At 34.3% G+C, this 19452-nt stretch overlaps 1 protein-coding gene across 2 annotated transcripts in view; it reads right to left on the bottom strand.

Moving 5' to 3' along the window:
* LOC139980856 (protein rogdi homolog) overlaps window positions 1-19452 on the bottom strand; it is a 44592-nt gene extending 25140 nt beyond the window's left edge. Inside the window, exons 1-5 of one of the 2 annotated variants that reach the window (XM_071992837.1) lie at window positions 19263-19452; window positions 14358-14429; window positions 13273-13306; window positions 5654-5680; window positions 27-78 (exon numbers count right to left, since the gene is read on the bottom strand). In XM_071992837.1, coding sequence (XP_071848938.1) covers window positions 27-78; window positions 5654-5680; window positions 13273-13306; window positions 14358-14429; window positions 19263-19361 — 284 coding nt within the window. In that variant the 5' untranslated portion in view covers window positions 19362-19452. The remainder of the gene's footprint in view (window positions 1-26; window positions 79-5653; window positions 5681-13272; window positions 13307-14357; window positions 14430-19262) is intronic. The other variant, XM_071992838.1, reaches the window with a different exon arrangement.

The following is a 19452-nucleotide window of genomic DNA, read 5'->3' as shown; positions in this document are numbered from 1 at the left end:
TAATGTTTACCAAACTTGAAACTTACTTTGCACTGGATAAAACAAAAGTCTCTGATTTGATGGAAGTATATTTTGTGGCTGAAAAAAAAGAACAAAGTAATTGATAAGAACTATATAATGTTTTGTATTTTATACTTGTCAAGTACAAACTGTATGGTTAACACTTTTATCTATTTACAGGAACCTTCATTTAATAAGTGAGACTGGAAGCAAATACAGATGCTGTGAGAGAAAGGATTAGTTCCTAGCGTAAAATGTAAAGTATGACTTTCTATTTTTCTTGAAGTTATTGAATCAAACAAGATGGTTCCTGGCATCCTTTGGGAATTGATATTCTCTGAGAGTTTCAACCTTTGCAGATGGAATATTTGTTCTCTTCCAATTTGATAAACTGTTTCAATACTCGCTTTGGCTACATTCTAAGAAATGAGAAACTTTCTAATGATAGAGGGAGCTCTGCAACAATGAATCTTCCTCATGTTGACAAGAGAAATGATATGAAGTAGTTGATTTCAAGATGAGAAAGTGTGTGACATATGAATTCTGAGATCGTAATACAACAAAACTGACATATTTGCATGCCAGTGAAGCTCCCAGCGTTGAGATTAGCAACTATTAAACACTTTCAAATATCATCTGGTCGTAAGATATTCTTTTGTTATTTTAACAGTTCTACATATCCTTTATTTCAATTTAAAGGTTAAAGGTATTGCCCTGAAATCTGAAAGAGTGAGGATTACTTTAAAAATTATAGTCATCGTCCAACCATGTTCAGCCATTGCTGAATGTAAACGAAGACAACATAAATTAATGGTTACATGAGTCAAAGTATGTTGGTGATTAAATTACACACATTCAAGCAGAAACTACTGTATGATGACTATATAGTCTTTAATAAGGAAGAAAGGTAAATTACATAGGAGGCAGATGCATATGAGTAGTGTACTTTTGACATTGTTTTTTCACCTCAGTTGCAATTTTAATTTCAACAAATGACATCAAACGCAGAAATTTCCTCAAAACAAAAATTATGATCTTGTTTCTAGAAAATCATGTACTTCTTATGAAGAAATTTCAATAACTTAAAATTAAATATATATAAATAAATATAAATAAATAATTCAGATATATGTATACAAATTTCAACAGAAATAACAATAAAACCTAACTGCAATGTGCACAGTTAAATGCAGATGGATATAAGCATCAGCCAATGATTATTCATAAATACAGTACATTGCAGTGCAATTTACATTTTATCGATATTTGTTAGGCCAGCTGCGCACAATTGTTCAATTCTGGGGTTGGCAATTTTGTCAAAGCAAATAAATTGACTTACATTGATTTTATATCAGATTTTTAATTTATTTACATTAAGTTGTATCAGACGGTATGTTTGCCACCAATTACAGAATTCATGAATACTAGTTAACTTTACATGTATACAAAATCATTCCAATGCTTCTTGTGGCAAAAACTGTGGTATGGTAGGTCAACTGTAGCTACAGGTTTTTAGAGTTTGACCTCTGATGACCTCACCGATTTGAGAAAAACCTTTACACTACTGTACATAAGGTTATCCTACCATGCATATATCAGCTCCTTTGTTGTTCAGGTTCTGAAGATTTTTTAAGATTTTCACATTTTGCCCTCTGCTGACACCATTTGACCTTTGGCTTGCAGCCAAAACAATAGGGTTCTTGTACTAATTATGGGAAAGCAACATGCCAAATCAGAGAACTGCAGAGGTTACCCATGTTGAGATACTGTATGATGCATACAAGCTAGGGTGTCACATATATCACACACACACACATACACACACACACACACACTGCGTAGGTTACTTGCCTGCCTACTGTATGGCAAAGTAACCACAATTACAACAAAGTTTCATTCTTGAAAATTTGTATGAAAAGAGCAACAAAATATGGATCATGGAGACACCTTGACATCACTGAATGAAAAATACAATATGACACTACCAGCAAATCATAAGATACAGGGATAGATTGGATTATAAGGCAGGCCAGGTTATATTTAGTCATGACTGAGCAGCTAAAGGATGTGAACTGATATATTAATAGCTTACAATATCAGTGCAGCATTTCTTTGAATATATGTGTATAATAAATGACCATAATTGAACTTTGATTTCTGGTTTACTGTATGTTGGGTACACAATAAATATATTATAACTGGAGATGAATTGACTCTGAAACCACATAGCAACTCCAGTACTAGTAAACATGCTGTATGTTACAGAGCCCACAGCACACTCCAAGAGATGTATGTTGCTAGAAATTATATAAAACCAACATATTGGTCTACACAAAGAAAGTCACTTTACTCTCACTGTATATTGGTACTATATTATACTTGGTAACTAGCTGTAGTTCATTGCACTGTACAGTAGAGCATTGCAGTATGAATAGGTAACAACTAAGGGTGGACTTAGAAAGGGTAAGGGTGTGGCCCAGGGGTCGCTGCCACATGTTGTAAGGGGTCAGACAAAATACGTTTTCACAGGTCTCCATTTTTGGCATACAGTATCAACCATTATTGTTCTATGTATTTTCAATTTCCGGTTAACACGAAAAATAATGATATAATCATAATAATAATGAACATTTTAATGCACCTGTGTCAGGCCTGAAGATGCTCATGGCCCATTGCAACAACAGTCAGCAAGGGCGCAGCAAGTATCAAACAGACAACAAGCTAACAAAAGTTAAAAGTGAATTAGAAGTTGTCGAGTTCTAGAACCAGATGAGTTTTTAGAATATTTATATTTGAAAGATGCAAGAGAATGAGCAAGCTTGTTGAATTCAAGTTATTTATTCCAAAGATGAGGGCAGCAGAAGCAAAACAGCAGTTTCTGCAGAATCCGTTAGTAGGCTTTATATCAAATTGAGGACGATGTAAATTCCGAGGACATAAAATGTTCATGTCGAGGTGCACTATAACAGAACAGCTCTCTGACATATCAGCGAGTCTGTGAACCAATCTGTGTTTATATAAACTGGATGAAGGATACTATACATAAAAGATGTAACAGCTCTCTGACATGAATACTGTATCAGTGAGTCTGTGAACCAACCTGTGTTTATTAACTGGATGAGGGATACTATACATAAAGGATGTAACAGGTTTAATAATGGTTATCAGCGATGTTCTTAGGGATACTAGATACATAAAGGATGTAACAACAGGTTTAATAATGGTTATCAGCAATGTTCCCAATTATGCTACAAAATCAGATACAGTAATTGTCACCACAGCTCAAATTCCAACAAGCATTTCATTGCCACTTACATATGGAACATCGTTCAAAAATTTTAGTACAAAGAAAAATTTATCAAAAGCAACTAAAAATTCTGCTTCAATTGATGAGTACTGATACTAATTATATGAGAAAGTTTTCTGGTATTAAAATATGCAAATGATATGAAAATACTGTAGTTATAAGCAATTGAGTATATGCAAATTGCTATACAAATGCAATAATGCTATGAGAGTTTTCTCTAATGCTGGTAATTCGTATATTTTATAATATTAGACAAACTTCATAGCAAAATTGAAACATCACTTAATCCCTATAAAGTACTGTACTACCGATATATCTGATAGTTCAACTTTTCTGAACTTCAATAAGAAATACCAGCGACTAATATTTATGCTGTCGTTAGGCAAATAAAGAAAGGCAGTTTTTATGGCTTCATTGAGGGAAGTGAAGTTTTTACGTTCCACCACATCCTGTACTGATTCCTACAGTCACATTTCTAAGTAATGTTATAATGTTCTATTGTAATACACTTAACTTATAACACACATATACTGTATAAAATTGCAGTAACATCCCATGTCAATCATGTTATGTTAACATATATATTGTGCATCATGTACATTCACAATAAGAGTTTTGTTTCAGACTGTGTTTCATTTACAACTGCACTGCTGAGTAATTTGCTTGGGGTAACGATGTGCTGTTTGTTAGTAAAACATAATTTCCTTGAGTAAAATCTTGGGATAAAAGAATTAAGGGTGTTTCTAAACTTCAACTCAATCTTTTTTTTTTGGTATTACATTTATATAAGAAACAAATTACTGATTAGTTTACAAACTCAGAACTTACTTTTTGAAGAGGATACGGAAAAGAGCAAGACGAGGCCTTCCCTACTGTTGTCATATACCATGCATGGTACTGTACAGCAAACTTCACAAACTCATATTTTGATTACTAATTACGTTTATTCAATGCAAAAATAGTATACATGTTTTTTAATAAAAAGTGTTGTATATAACAGAAAAACACAAAAAGAAGATAGCAGTGTACTTTTTATAGTACTAGTACTTTACATGGTACAGAGCATTTTTTAAAGAAATGGAATTGTAGAGCATGCTAAGTGTATAGAATTTTCATAGAATTTTTTTTTCTTCAAGTTATACTGTAATCGACATGGTTGATGTTTAATGAAACATTCATTACAAATTTGTACATGTTCATGACATGATGACCGATGTTTTTCATACACTTTAAGAGACATAATGGTTCTTATTCATCATGAAATGTTGACTGAGTTCTTGTATGCAGCTCTGAATCAACCGCGAATTTTGCATAAAGTTTACACATATTTTATGCAGATCTACGAAAGCCTCAAATTGCACAAGAAAATGAGATTCCTTTAGTGTAGAGCGAGGCAAAAGTAGAAAATATATTTATACACGTATGTAAAGATGATCCAAGCATGACTTGTTTCTGGCTTTTAAGATAAATTTGTAGAATCAATGAGGCGTTAATAACTACAGAACTGTATCTACATAGGTGTGATTCATTATAATGCAGAGTTTATCCTTGCTGAGAATATCAATGAAAAAGTCAACTATTACATCCAGACGACCAAACAAATTTATTGCAAAGTTGATCGCTTATAGCGGTAGGATAGTTTCATCTTCTTTTATGGAGTGAGTTATACAAAAATGCTGAGAGAGAGAGCATTTATCTGCCATAACCACGGTAGACTATACAGTATGCTACATTAGCCAGGACCATGAAGCAGGAGATTGTTGCTAACATGTTGCAGCCATTTAAATTATGCTAGTGAAACAAGAAGGTCACATATTAAAAGCAGGGCTATAAAATCTTTGTTTAAGAATTCCTTACATCCCTTCTTAAGTAGGTGACAATTGAGTTTAACCTAGCTTTCCTAATTTGAGTGAAATGGTGGATGTGAGGGGAGGGATGGAGGGGGATGAGATTGGCTGGGGATGGGATTGGATGGGGGTGGGAGGTTAGGTGATTATAGCATAACACTCACCTTCTACCAAAGTAGATAAAAACTTTTAGATTATTAAAGGAAAAGGCAGTAGAGCTCAAAAGATAAAATGTGTATGAGAGAATAGCTCATCAGGCAGCTTTTAATATTTTCAACCTGCACAGTTAATACCCACTTGCTGTGTACATGTTTGTGTCGCATGAATGTTTGTGTGGCAAGAATGGAAACAATTAGCCAATTTATGACTTAAATAATGCCAGTACACTTAAATATGATAGTGGTTACACTCTTACATGGAGCATTAATCTTATATGAGTTGCCTAGTAAACAGCGAGCAATGGGTTAATTATGAACATTGTGTCACGAATGTAACTTACAAAGTGGAAGTAAATTTCCATCAGCATCTGAAGGAGGGAGGGTTTTAGATACAGTGTTTAATTTTATATGCACACAAACACATTCATGTAACATGTCTAAAGTTATAGCACTGAGGAAGCAGAGAGTATGGATATAAACCATAATTAATGCAGTTCAACAACTTTCAAAACAACAGAAATCACCACCTGCAGGAAAGAGAAAATCTGAAATTCCAATTTTATACAATGGATTTATATAGCAAAGTTGATGATTTACAAAAATTGAGAAGACATTGAGAAAGGATTAAAGCAATCTTTGCCCTAAAGCAGGGATATGAATCAACATTGAGGGAACCAGTGGCCTAATGAAGTGTTCTGTTTCATCAGAGCTATTGAGCATATATAGTTAGAAGACCCTAACTGATCCCTAAAGTGGTCATCACCACTGAAGAATTACCTTCTGTAATTTCTACATAAAACTGAGGGAAAAAAAATCCTTTTAGCCTAAACAATCTGTCTGGCCAAAACCTTATCATGTGTGGTTCTTCAGAGTGGTACCAATTCCATTTTTAAGCCAATTGCACATTATCTAAACCCTGAAACTGTAAATAATAATAATAATACACAGAACAGGTATGATGTTAATGTCAGTTCTGGTAGTTAAGGTACGAAACTTAATTGTCTAAGCACTCAATCTCAAAATACAGGAGCATAATATCCACCATTGCTTGCAAATTTTTTCATTGAAACTGTAAAATTTGCAGTTAAAGGGAATAATTTATCCAGTATCGCATTGCAAAGTACTACACAAAGTGGTAAAGGTGCAATATACAAACTGTGCAAAGATTTACAGTACAGCAGTTTGATACACAGGAACTAGTGCACAGTGGTATACATTAGTACAATGAGGCAAGAAATTCAGAACCTTTGAAAATGCTACACAAAATTTGAATGCTTAACTTATATTAATTAACAAAATCACTTTTCAATATGAATGTACTGTATGTATGAAAGAATAAGGAATGAACAACAGTAAGTAAACTTTTTTTGGTTGGTGTCAATTGAAACCAAAGATTGCTCAAGTTCCTGTTTGCCAGTTTCCTTCTTCTGCAGCATATAATGTAATCAATACTGTATTAATTTAGTCAATCTGTATGTCTTTAATTTGAACTTTGACCTTACCGTGGCACAGATTTAATCTGCAAGGATTCATTTGACACTTTACCATGTGTAGTACTTATCCAAACACCTAATATTTACTGTATCTCCTATTCAGTGGTAGGCATAGAGCAACGATACAGTGCACTGTGTAAATAAAAATCATAAATTGCATTTCAAGACGACACTGTCTTCAGGGGATTCTAACAGTGTTAGCTTTTGTGCTCTCGTCTTCCCTTTACATGTATGGCATAAACTCATTCATTAAGGAGTGTCTGCTGACAAAAATAAACATGTATGTACATATATACTGTACTTACTATGGATACTTAATACAATAAATACAATTAAAAAATTAATGTAGTTGGTGGTTTTGTGAGTGTCTGTTTTCAGATTCATCCAAGTTTGTGATATGTAGTACTGTGTACTTTATAGATCTATAAACTAAGTTATATTTATAGTATGCTTTATCTTGAAAGGTACATGTACTCAAATTAGATAACCTGTAGATTAATATACTGACATGTACAGTATATCTCTAGAATCTAGGGTATGTACTCAATAAAGTACAAAGGTATGTACCTGATCTGCTAAAGTAGGTACTTGATACAGATCAAAGATATTCCTGATCTAGTGCTGTTCTAGGGTTAGTACTAGATACAGACCAAAGGTAGTAGTATATATATACCCCTGATCTGATAGGATATGTACTTGATACAGATTAAAGATCTAGGGTAAGTACTAGATACAGACCAAAGGTTCATTGAAGTAGTAGTATATGCCTGATTTGATAGGGTATGTACTTGATACAGATCAAAGGTATTCCTGATCTAGTAGTCTTGTAGGATAAGTACTAGATACTAATCAAAGGTAGATGTTCTAGGATATATACAAAGTACTTGATACAGAACAAGGATAGATTATCACGCCTTAGGTACTACAGTACAGTATGTACTTAATAAAGATTCAAGGGAATGGACTTGATACAGATCAAAGGTATATACATTGGTTAGTACGTTTGATATTTTAGAGTAACGCACTACTAAAGTCCTCAAGGCTGAGAGAGAAGTTTATTATCTCTACTACTCTCACTCCTAACATACAGTTTCTTCTCCGGGCTCCATCCTCAGTCCCTGGCACCGCTCGATCCAAGGCGTAGCTCATCAATATTTCATCCGAGAGCAGTAGTAACACCAATTAATGTGGCATCTCATGCAAATGATATAATGTACGTAGAGTCTAGCTCGGAGGGGTTCATTATATATTCCAGTTAGCTCTTCAAGGAGAATACAGCTCATCACATATTGATTTCTCTCCGCTCGTACATGAGAGGCAGGAAATTGATCTTGTTTGAGCTAGGAACAACAGGACGCATTAAGGGATACTTTAGAGACTAAGACAATCCATTCGATCATCTCAAAATGTGCCATTAAATGACAAGCTTTGATGAATACTATTTTATAGAAACCATGAACATCTTAAAAGGAAGAAAATATGTAAATTTGTATTTTGTCAATATCTCCAGCTCTCTCTTATCTAATATCCATTCAACTTTCTCTCGTGGTTTGATGGGCTTAATAGATCTTGTAGATTGTAATTATTTCACAAACGAAAAATACAACATTTACAAAAGAAGGGAATTGTTATGCATTTAAGCTGACTGTTACGCCTTCTAATGTAAAAAAAAATAGTTTACTGTCCATTAGCTAGCGTTGTCAAAATGATCAAACTTAAAGATTTGTAATTTATAGTTCATTGTAGAATGACACTAGCTCATGTATGCAGTGCTGACATGTATGGGATATACAGACAAGTTTGTAGTCTGAGCTGCCTAAAATCACTTAAGTCTGACATGCAAAGCCTCTCTTCAAATGAGGGTTTCTGAGACCGTTTAATTCAGTTATTTATAGAAACTGTACTCAATCATGTAACATTAATCCTTTTGTTGTATCAGCTATCCTGTTTGAACAGACAACCTTTTACAAGAAGTCCATTAAATGAACAAGAATTGAAGTTATGTTACTACTACTCTAACTACTGCACCAAGGAATCCTCTAAAGTGCTTGCATTGAGAAATATTCCGATAGTGACAATTAACAGTTGTGTATGAAGACTGTTTTGTGTCATTCAATATTTTTCTTAACAGAGACTTTGTATAAAAGTCAAAGCATGCACATGATTCATTTTGTAATAGTTTAGCATGAAAATGTTCCCCTGGATACACAATTATGTACAGTATTTAAAGTACATATTTTATTTGCCAGATATTCAACCATTAACCTGTGTCCAGGTATATATGCAAAGACCTATATCATACCAAACAACAGCTCAGACTTTTGGGACAAAACTTATTCCAAATACAGTAATGACATCAAACTAAAAGAAAGCATGTTCTGTTTTTCTCTCCTTTTCTTTCTCAAAAGAAATTTGAAGAAGAATATGTGTTCTTGTTGTTTCTACTTTATCTGAGGGTATTAGCACTGTATCGCTTTAACATTGAATTATATATAATTAGGGAAAATAGATTCCAGAACATCTGTAGCCGTTTAACATTAAAGTATGATATACTGTAACGATACATTCCTGTATCCCTTTAACATTTAAATATGGGTAAAACTCCATATCTCAGTAAGATAAACAGTGGTAATGATGTAACAATATCCCTGTAGTATTCATACATATGTAAATATATACATGTATAAATGTTTCTAGCATATCCACATCCCAGTATATACAGGGGTAATGATTATCCTTGTATCATTGTATCCCTTTAATATTTATCTCTACTGCTATTGTTGTTGTTTCTAGCACATATCCCAGTGTGTGTGACATACAGGACTAAGTAATGATGTGTCACTGTATCCTTGAATATGTGCATATTTATGTATACATTAAGTGTACTTTCATGATCCAGACATTCCTTTTACAGTGGAACATGAATGTGAAGGTGAGAGCAAACCCTACTGGATGAACAACAATAAATACTTAATGTACATGTAAGTACTTAATAGTACAAGGGCAATCATTTATATGTAACATGAAAAACAAGGGAAAGCAGTTAAATACAACCAAACTGCTTTGGTTACGTATACAAGCATTACACATGTATGGAGCCAGGAAACACTAGTTTTATGTTGCAAATTGTGTACAATGTGTAACTAGAAATAGTCTGCATTTGGGCGATTCCGTGAAAACAGGGACATGACCCCAAATTTTCAAAATCATTTCTGCAGCCATTTTTGGCTTCTAGTATACTATAAACACATTTAGGGTCTGGGTTATGTACTTTTTTTTCCAACTATATCACGTTCTTCTACCAAAAAATGTGAATACCTGACTAATGTTGATTTTTGAGGGAATATTTGAGGAAATAGTGTGGATATTTCAAAGTCTCAGATTTCCATATTTGAAAGCACCCTAAATAAATTTGTTATATATGTATTGGTAGTGCCATTAGTGATATATTAAAATATTAATCACAATTCCTCCAAACATTTTTGGTTTGTAGGCATATATGGCTGTAACGACACAGAGCTGATTTGAGAGCGTAATGCGAGTTACCGAAAGACCAAGTTTTTAACTTTTTTTTTTCACTGGAGCAGATAATTTCCTGCCATTTCATATTATGCTTCTAGTCAAAGTAAAGAGTATAAAAATAGTTGAAAGAATTAGAAATGTACCTAGTATATAGATATAAATAGCCATTGAAAACTGTAATGCGAGTTACCAGTAATGTGAGTTACCGCTGTAATGCGAGTTACCATATATAATTCCAATCTCACTTGCAGTACTACTGATCAACAAAACAATACAGCGCACTAAATACTTATATAAGGTGTGCACAGTAGTTACTTCCTGTACCCAGAATGCACTGCAACCTCCATTACATCACATGTGACCCTTAAGACAGTTTCAACAGACATTGATGATTTTATCACCTGACCTTTGTGGAATCACGGACCTTCCAAGTTGCATTCAACTGTGACATCATCAAATGAGTAAAGTTAGCCTATTCTTTCTCCAATTTAACGATAGCATTTTCATGGGATATTAATTGCTTAGTACAATATTTAGGACAAATTGTGAGAGCTTAGGCTATATTAGTCTGTAGCCTATCACATAATATATATGTTCAAGGATGGGCAAATATTGTAAATCATGCATGACCATTATAATGTGCCTAACATCTTGATGGAAATTAGTCTTGATGTGAAAGCTGATGCTGCCAAGGGTGTGGGCACCTCAGAATTAGTGGGGTGGGCAGAGGGGATGGGACGGACAGGGAGTTTGCATAGGAGATGATTGGGGCTGCTGGGGGGGATGGGGCAGGATTGCGGAGGCTTGGTCAGTTGGAATAGATTGGTGTGGTTTACCAATTCAAATGTGTGTTCCCCAAATATGATGTGCAAACCCTTTCCCCAATATGAGTGTCTTATCACTACAATGTGAAAATCAACCTTTACTCCAAAGCATTTCAAATCCCCAAATTACACAAAATAAGGCAGGCCACCGGATTTCACGGGAATTGATAACTGGAAATGGCCGAACCCCAGGGATGACAAAACTTTCTATCGACGAAGCCAGATGATAAAGAAGTTGGGAACACCTTTGATTGCTAATAGTTGTGGCCAATTCAAGTTTGCATCAAAATTCTAATTTGATACAAAACACCATCCATTCAAGGTTATCTAGAATGGCCATATATATAGCTACCACCATGCCCTCATACCGCATGATAAAACATCTATTGTGTTATTGTTGATAATGTTATTATACTGATAGAATTAGGAACAAGGATTGTTTTATTAGTTTCATGCTTTTCCTAAGAACCCTAAATTCAAATTTCCAAAGGACCAATCACTTATTAACATGCCAAAGAAGCTTTTCTTGTAATTCACTATATAAGCTGTGAACCTGTTTAACTTTCGGTAGATGTTTTGAGACATTAAAATGGAAGAGGAGAGCTACCAGCTTGCTTGGATTAGCTTCATTGGAAATTTGGATTGATAATTCAAATGTGTACATTGCAATCTTGTAAGTCAACAATTTTGGATTAGCTTGATTGGAAATATGGATTGATAATTCAATTTAGTGTACATTGCAATCTTGTCAGTCAACAATTCTTCAGTTGATTTTCTGGTTCAATCAACTTCAATTATTATTGATATAATTGTCAGGATGTTTTGCAAATTGTTGTTAAAATGTTGTTAAAAGTTTTGGAAAGAGTTTACAGTTTCTAAGAGTTTCTTAGAGTTTCAAAAATGGCTTTGGAGCATATCTCTTTCAAAGAATTTGATGAATAAAAAGCAAATCGATGACTGGAAAAAGTGTAATGCGAGTTACCGTAATGCGAGTTACCAGACTTTTCCCCCCTGCATACCACATCTGAAGTTGTTTCATATTTTCTACTGCTGATATATAAACATCAGTAGGGTAGATATCTTGTACATGTATGCAATTGAAGAAATCATTCTTTGTTTGAGCACAGTGCCATTTTGTACCGGTGTCAATTTTTCAGGTGTCCTTTTTCCGTAATGCGAGTTACCAATATTTGGAAGCGCACCATACATTAAGGCGATGACAATTATAATTCTTGATAATTTCATAATGTAGCTATGAATGTTGGGTATAACACCACAGAAAATTGAGGAGTTACACTAACCCATATTCGAGCCACAGCACTTGGATTATAAAAAAACAGCAAAAAGTGTAATGCGAGTTACCATGGAATCGCCCATTTATTATATTAATTAAACCAGCCCTAATAATGAATGGGCCCACTTTTAGCCATGTATACAGTACATCCTCCTCCAAATACAATATAGCAAACTAACACAGCTTAGTCTCAATCTGCCACATGTTTGAAGATTTGTTATCCTTAATCTTCTGTATTTTGACCCCTGTTGACCTTTCACCACAAACATAAAAGGCTTCATGTACTCAATACGGACATTTGCTTCATGTGCTATCCTTACAAATTACATTCCTGATATATCACAAGCATTCTCAACCTATGCAACAACATACATGCATAACTTTACATACTATACATGAATGCACACTATACAAACCGTGCTATTATGGCTGGAACAATTGATATTGTCATCGAAACCAAAAGCTTCCACACAGAGCTAATGATTGAAGTTACTTTCATGATAGGTAAGCCTAAAGCAAATAGTGTTCAATTTATAAGGAAATGTAACCCAATAAAATAGGGTTCAGCTATAATTGGCATGCATCAGACTTTTACAGTACTATTTGTAATGCAAGATACAACATAAAAAGTTATTGGGTTGTCACATATGACACAAATGCATGCACACAGAGTACAGACACACAGGTTGTACACACAGAATTGTCATTTTCATGAATCTTTATGGTCACTCTTTAGTCTTCTGCTAAAGTTATTTTCTGATCATTGCACCAACCTGCCTGGTTAAATTTTATCCAATATGCACTTGAAATTGAAAGAAGCAATTTACCTGTATGTAGGGGTAGGAATCTGTGACTGCAATCCTGTAAATATAGAAAGAAAAAGTCAAGGGTATAACTTGATTTATACAATGAGGTCAAGGCTTGAACTATATTTATCCTTTCGCCTCATCATACTGTTTTCAAGAGACAATCAAATTATATCTAAGAGGATTATGCTTAATAACAAATCTATAACAGTCCTGCATGGTGGGGTCAAATGTGGCACACTTAAATAACTAGTAACTTTTTGGCATTGAATAAAGACCCTAAAATGAGATCTACAGTACCTTCAATGATTCAAACCTTACGAAATATTCTTAGAAACAATTCAACTGCAACTTCGTACCACGATCGTTTTTTTGTCGAAATGTGTTGCCACCAATGCCTAACGTTATGATATTTGAGTGCACACATACTGTATGACAGCCATATATACTGTACAGTACTACTGTAGCTCTAACAAACTTTGCTATCTCTTATCGAATTTAAGAGTAACGCGGTCACTCCACAGTATGAAAATATAAGTATGTAATATATGTAATATAATGTAATATTGGCAAGTCTCTGCGATATTGATATAGTCTATATATACTTCTATATTTAATTATATCGATATGGTCAGAAATTGATATCGTGGATATGACTACAATTAAAATACCAAATTTTATCGATGATATCGATATACGGAAGGACCTTGACTTTGGTAAAATTATAAACTTTCCCAAAGTGCACCATGTATGGTGTCATGAGGGGCTAAGGCTCTACATGTTCTATACGCTATTGGACATGTATGGAAAACTCACAACATTACTAAGTGGCTTCGAATACATGTACATTGACATTGTCTCAAGCCGATTCATTCTTATTCGTGATACAAAGTTCTTTGTACATTTACAGGCAAAGTTAGTTAGTCTCCACAGAAGTAACATTGATAAAAAAAAGGGGGGTTGGTTGAAGATCTGAACAAGAATCAGTGAAGGTACAGAACTAAATACTACCAACTTTAATTAAGGTTTAGGTAGATAGACGGAACAGTGAAGTAAAATAGTTAAATAAAATCAGGTTCAAAGTAAGAAAAGATTTTGTCTCTTACCTTTAGTAAATCTTGAATTTGTCCCAAAATGGAATGTACCTCTTTATCTAGTAACCAGTGAAATTCATCTTCCTGAAAGACAAAAACCCCCAAAACCAAAATAATTACACAAATACACATGTATGTAAAAAGTAACAAATTGCTACAGAGGAGATCAAATGCACACAAGTTAAATACTGTAACCTATTATAATTGAAAAGGGTGTGGAAGAAGTGATGTGAATAATCCTTAAATTACTGAATAGTGTAACAGTGTTTAATAGAATGAAAGACAAATTTTGTGAGTTTTGACAACAGAACTTGATTGTTCTGTAAGGCACATGATCGCATAGCATTATAGGGGAAATCCACTTCATTTGATCTCCAACCGCAATGGTTCAGTAGCAATTTACACCAAAATAAATTCATAGCCACTGTGTGTAACATTGCATAGTCAGTAATTCAGTATAGATACAGTACATACTAACATTTGGAACTTTCACTGCACTTTACAGTGTATCAGGCATAATGAAATTTGTTCAAGAAAACATTCTTATTACCAAATGATTTGCAGCCAATAGATTTATTTGCCAATGCCAATTATGTGAGCCTACTTGATTTCTTGGTATGGGTGTCTTGATGTCTGACTTTGTACCAGCACATGTCTCATATGAAACTTATTTGATCATTGATAGGAGGGCGTGACATCAGAAGATCAGGTTACATAGTTTACAAACCTTTATTAAAGATGGTTTATATTGCTAATGTTCAGTCAATCTTGTTTTGACTATGTTATAAGGATTGCAGGATTTTTTTAACTGAACTGAAACCTCCAGACATCTTATTTGTTCCCCTCAAAGTATAGGCAGCTAATATTGCCCACAATGTTAAAAGTACATTATTATACAGTAGGTCGCTTTGGTGTTCGAAATTCTATCCCGATGTTAAGAAATGTCAAAGATACTGTCATAAGGAGGAAATAAACTTCAATAATTATTCTATCAACAGTGAAAACAAGCAGACTGTTGATGATAAAACTTGAAATTACTGTAACAAAGATATGAGCACAATATAGAAGGAACTTGCCTTTATATCTAATACATTAAAATACATATATTCATGACACTGTTGTACAACCTGTCAAACTGAAACTTGTGCAATGGGTGTGCTAGAGATGGTTCAGGCAGCTACAGTACATATAGATTTGCTACTATGATCAGGGTAAGGACATAGTACTAGTACAACAAAGCTATGTAAGGTGCTTTATATGGGATTATGAACTAAAAGGGTCATCTATAATTATTATCTCTGCTCTACTTAACTGCTTACTCAGCAACTTCTTGCACGCTCAATTAAATATCTTTATAGGATAGCAAATATCAGCTTTCTACTACTGTACTCTCTTATCAAATACACTTACCACAGTAGCCTAAAGATAGTATACAATACTTGTACCAGTTATAATCTGACCTCTTGAACAATTTTAAGATGTTTCATATGCCAATTATTAAGGTATAATAATGTATTCATGTCAGAGAAGTAGATTATTACTTCCATGTATATCAAATATTATACCCTCAAAATTGTGTTCATTCAATTACAGCTGAAGGTTCCATGTAATTGATTGGATGTCATACTGTATGAGACCCCTGACACTTGAAGTGGCATTTTATATTCAAGTATTCTGATTCACTTAGCCCTTATAGTAACACTTTCAATGCACACTGTGTATTCATGTACTAACTGTGCAGTTAATGAGTGAGACTTCATGTCTGTAACTTATCATTCATACATTGTTTAGTTGAGGGAAGGAGAGGAGTAACTTATATGACAAACATTAAAAATAAAAATTGTTTTAATGTGCAAGAGTCATCTTATGTTTCAGTTGATCAAATTCAACTTGTTTAGACTCAACACAATATGACATGGTGTGGACGCCTTTTTATGCAAAACAAGAAAACCCAAAAATGTGAATCACAATCAATTATTTAAGCAAAGAGGGAAAATCTGACACAAAGATCCGTATCATCTGATGGTTTCTGTGACCTTAATTTTACAGAGGGTGTCTGAATGACCAAAAAGACAACCTGTAGGTGACAGGAGGATTAGCATAGCTTAAGAAGTACCCTACATAGATAGGCCTATTCCGTTATCCTCCCCTTTGTCACTGTTTATCCGATTGTGGTATAGAATGTATACAGATGTATGTGCACTCTAGGGTACAATAACAAAGTTCTGTATGTATGTCTGTTGTACTGTATGATGCACTGGAATATGAATGAAGTGAGAGAAGCACAAGCAGACACTGAGTAAAGTTTGAAGTCATTCTTCCATACAGTACAAGCCTAGGGTTATAGTGATTCCTACTAGATTTTATACTTTGCATACAAGATTTCCAAGTTTTGACCATTGATGACAACAAGGTTCTTACACTAATCAGTGCTGTGATTTTGTGTGTCTTGGGGGGCGGGGGGAGGGGATGATGTTTGCTTGAGAAGTCATCTATGACAAGTTCAAAATGCCTATCACAAAAAAATTAATGATAGTAAAAAACTGACTGTAACTTTGGTAATGCGATATTATGGAATAATTAAATGTCAAATAACACAGGTCTATATTTTATAATCATATGACAAGGCTGACATAATTTACTATATAAGACATATTAGATTCCCATAATAAGCCACTTCTGTACTATGTTTTTAAACTAAACTTAAATATTAAGGAATGTCCTTTCACCTTTACAGTATATATTGGTATATTACAGCAATTCCCAATATGTGGTAGCAGCACTAAGTGTTATGATGATAACTTTACCCCTACTACACTTGAAATTGCCTGTACTACCGTCAGAGATCTCGTTATTTACTGTACAAACAGCTTACCTCACTTTAATATTGTTAAGCCTCCAACCTCACTTGCAAAATGGAATGCAGATTACATTGATTTAGGAGACCATGTAAGAGCATCATTTTTCAAATCCCTTGTAAATCGGTGATAGGAAACTCCAGTATTTTCATGTTAAATTTCTTCATAGATTTGTTGCAACTAAAGACTTCTACCATCATATTAAGATCAAGCTGGACTCTTAATGTACCTTTCATGGGGAGCAGGGAGAGCCAATGAATCATCTTTCTGGGAATGTGCAGTTACTTGCAACTTTCTCTTGGATGTCAAAACACAGGCAATCATTGGGAGCCAATTGAACTTTTCACAGCAAGAGTTTTTCTTTTGTTACAAATTACTCTTAAAGAGCATCCATACAATGTACTTATGTTTCATCTTAAGTATTTTATTTATATACTAAGAAACTTGGTTCTTAAATTCTGATGCTACTAGAGTTTATAGGATCAAATTCATTTTTCAAGTAGCAAAGGATTTATTTGTTAAAAGTAAGAAAACACATGTATACCCCTTTTGACCAGTTCCATTGGTTTTATTAGAAGTGGATTATATTTCAGTTATTTAAAGATATGAATGGAAAGTAACAAATTTGTGTTAATGTTTACTCATGACAAATCAAGATAATAAAGATGGTGCAAAAACTAAAAAATATATAAAAGACATCACTAAAATATATTTCAAAAATAATGATGTCACAAACAATAAAACTTCTCTTTACAATACATGCTATCATTTAAGTTTTTATCCTTTGTATGACTGACAAACAGTTAAAGTTAGTAACCACTTGTAACTCTCAATGCGGATTATGCTGTTTAAATAAACATAAGATGCACCGTGCAGTACATGGGTCCGTGAGTGTTTCGCGCAATGAACCGTATGCATTTACTTATTCAATAACACTAGGCCTAACCTCCACCAATCGCTGAACCTGACTTATTTAGTTTGATAATAAGTTGTTGACGATAAATGACATTTTCCCTGCTTTACAAAATGGAGGAGGAAACAATTTTCAAAGCTTGTTGAAAATTTGCGATGTGCTTATTTGAAGGGCATAGATCAGCACTTAAATATTAATGGGCCTACTACAATTGGTTACATTAATGGGCTACACTGTAGCCTCAATCTTGCACATGCCTTTACTGCTTCCTATCATTGAGTCAGCTAGTGATTGGAAAATTTAGCCAGGTGAATGACATTTTTTTTTCTCATTTTGTTTTAGAGAGTTATGAGCACTAAAATGCTGAATGCTTTCGGCCCCTTCACCTGACCAAGGGCTTCCGCTTGAATCTCACTCGGGGTAACCTCCCAGAACCCATGACGACTTCATGAAGATTGCCACTGGGGTGAACACTGGGGAGGGGGTCATACAATTTGTAGGAATACTCTTGAAATGAGGGTTTCTTCAGAAATGGTGGTTTGTCTCTTGGATTTTCAGTGATTATGACTCATAATGCATTTCATGTTTTGCATACTATTTACTACCTCTGTTGGTCCCTTGTGCTTCTGGCCAGTGATCACCAATCTAAACAATTCACAACATTTACGTCACATATAATCCAAGAAACCAGCAATGAACTCCTTGTTGTGATGGTCAATTGATGTACGTTCTTTGACGGAGCATTCCACTGCAGCCAATGATCAACTGAAAATAACTAACGATTGGTTAAATTGCTATACTGCTGAGCACTAGGTCTACCGTATATTTAGTTACAGCTCATCTACAATAACAAGTATCAGACTAACTTAGCACAGAGGATTATCAGCTGCCTAGGCCTTGCCTATGATGACTGTAACAGAATTTGCATGGGCTAAATCAGTATTCCTAACGGAGTACTAGCATGGAATGAATCATGTTCAATTCGTGACTATGGCTAGGCCTAGAGTAGACTGGTAGGCCTAACCTGAAGCCTTTAATGAACAAAAATAATCGTGTTACCCAACTTATGAACTAAGAGTAAGACAGTGAACAAAATTGCCTTTTCGATAAGCAAATCAACTTGAAAATAAAGTTAGAAAATCTTACAAGATTCATTTTCTCCTCCTCTTCGCTATCATCAGCCATCTCATCCAAAGGCAAACTGTTCACGTAGCCCTCACTCTCGATGTTTGAGGTAACACGCATAAAACTATCAGTAGCTTAGGAATACAGTATTGTAACTAATAGTTCTGTAAGAAGATTTTACCAGGCACATACTGCATAACTTACATGGAAA

The sequence above is a fragment of the Apostichopus japonicus genome, chromosome 15 (genome assembly GCF_037975245.1).
Source record: "Apostichopus japonicus isolate 1M-3 chromosome 15, ASM3797524v1, whole genome shotgun sequence".
NCBI classification, from domain to species: Eukaryota; Metazoa; Echinodermata; class Holothuroidea; order Aspidochirotida; family Stichopodidae; genus Apostichopus; species Apostichopus japonicus.
The sequence above is the reverse complement of the archived record's forward strand: the minus strand, read 5'-3'. Positions and strand labels throughout refer to the sequence as shown.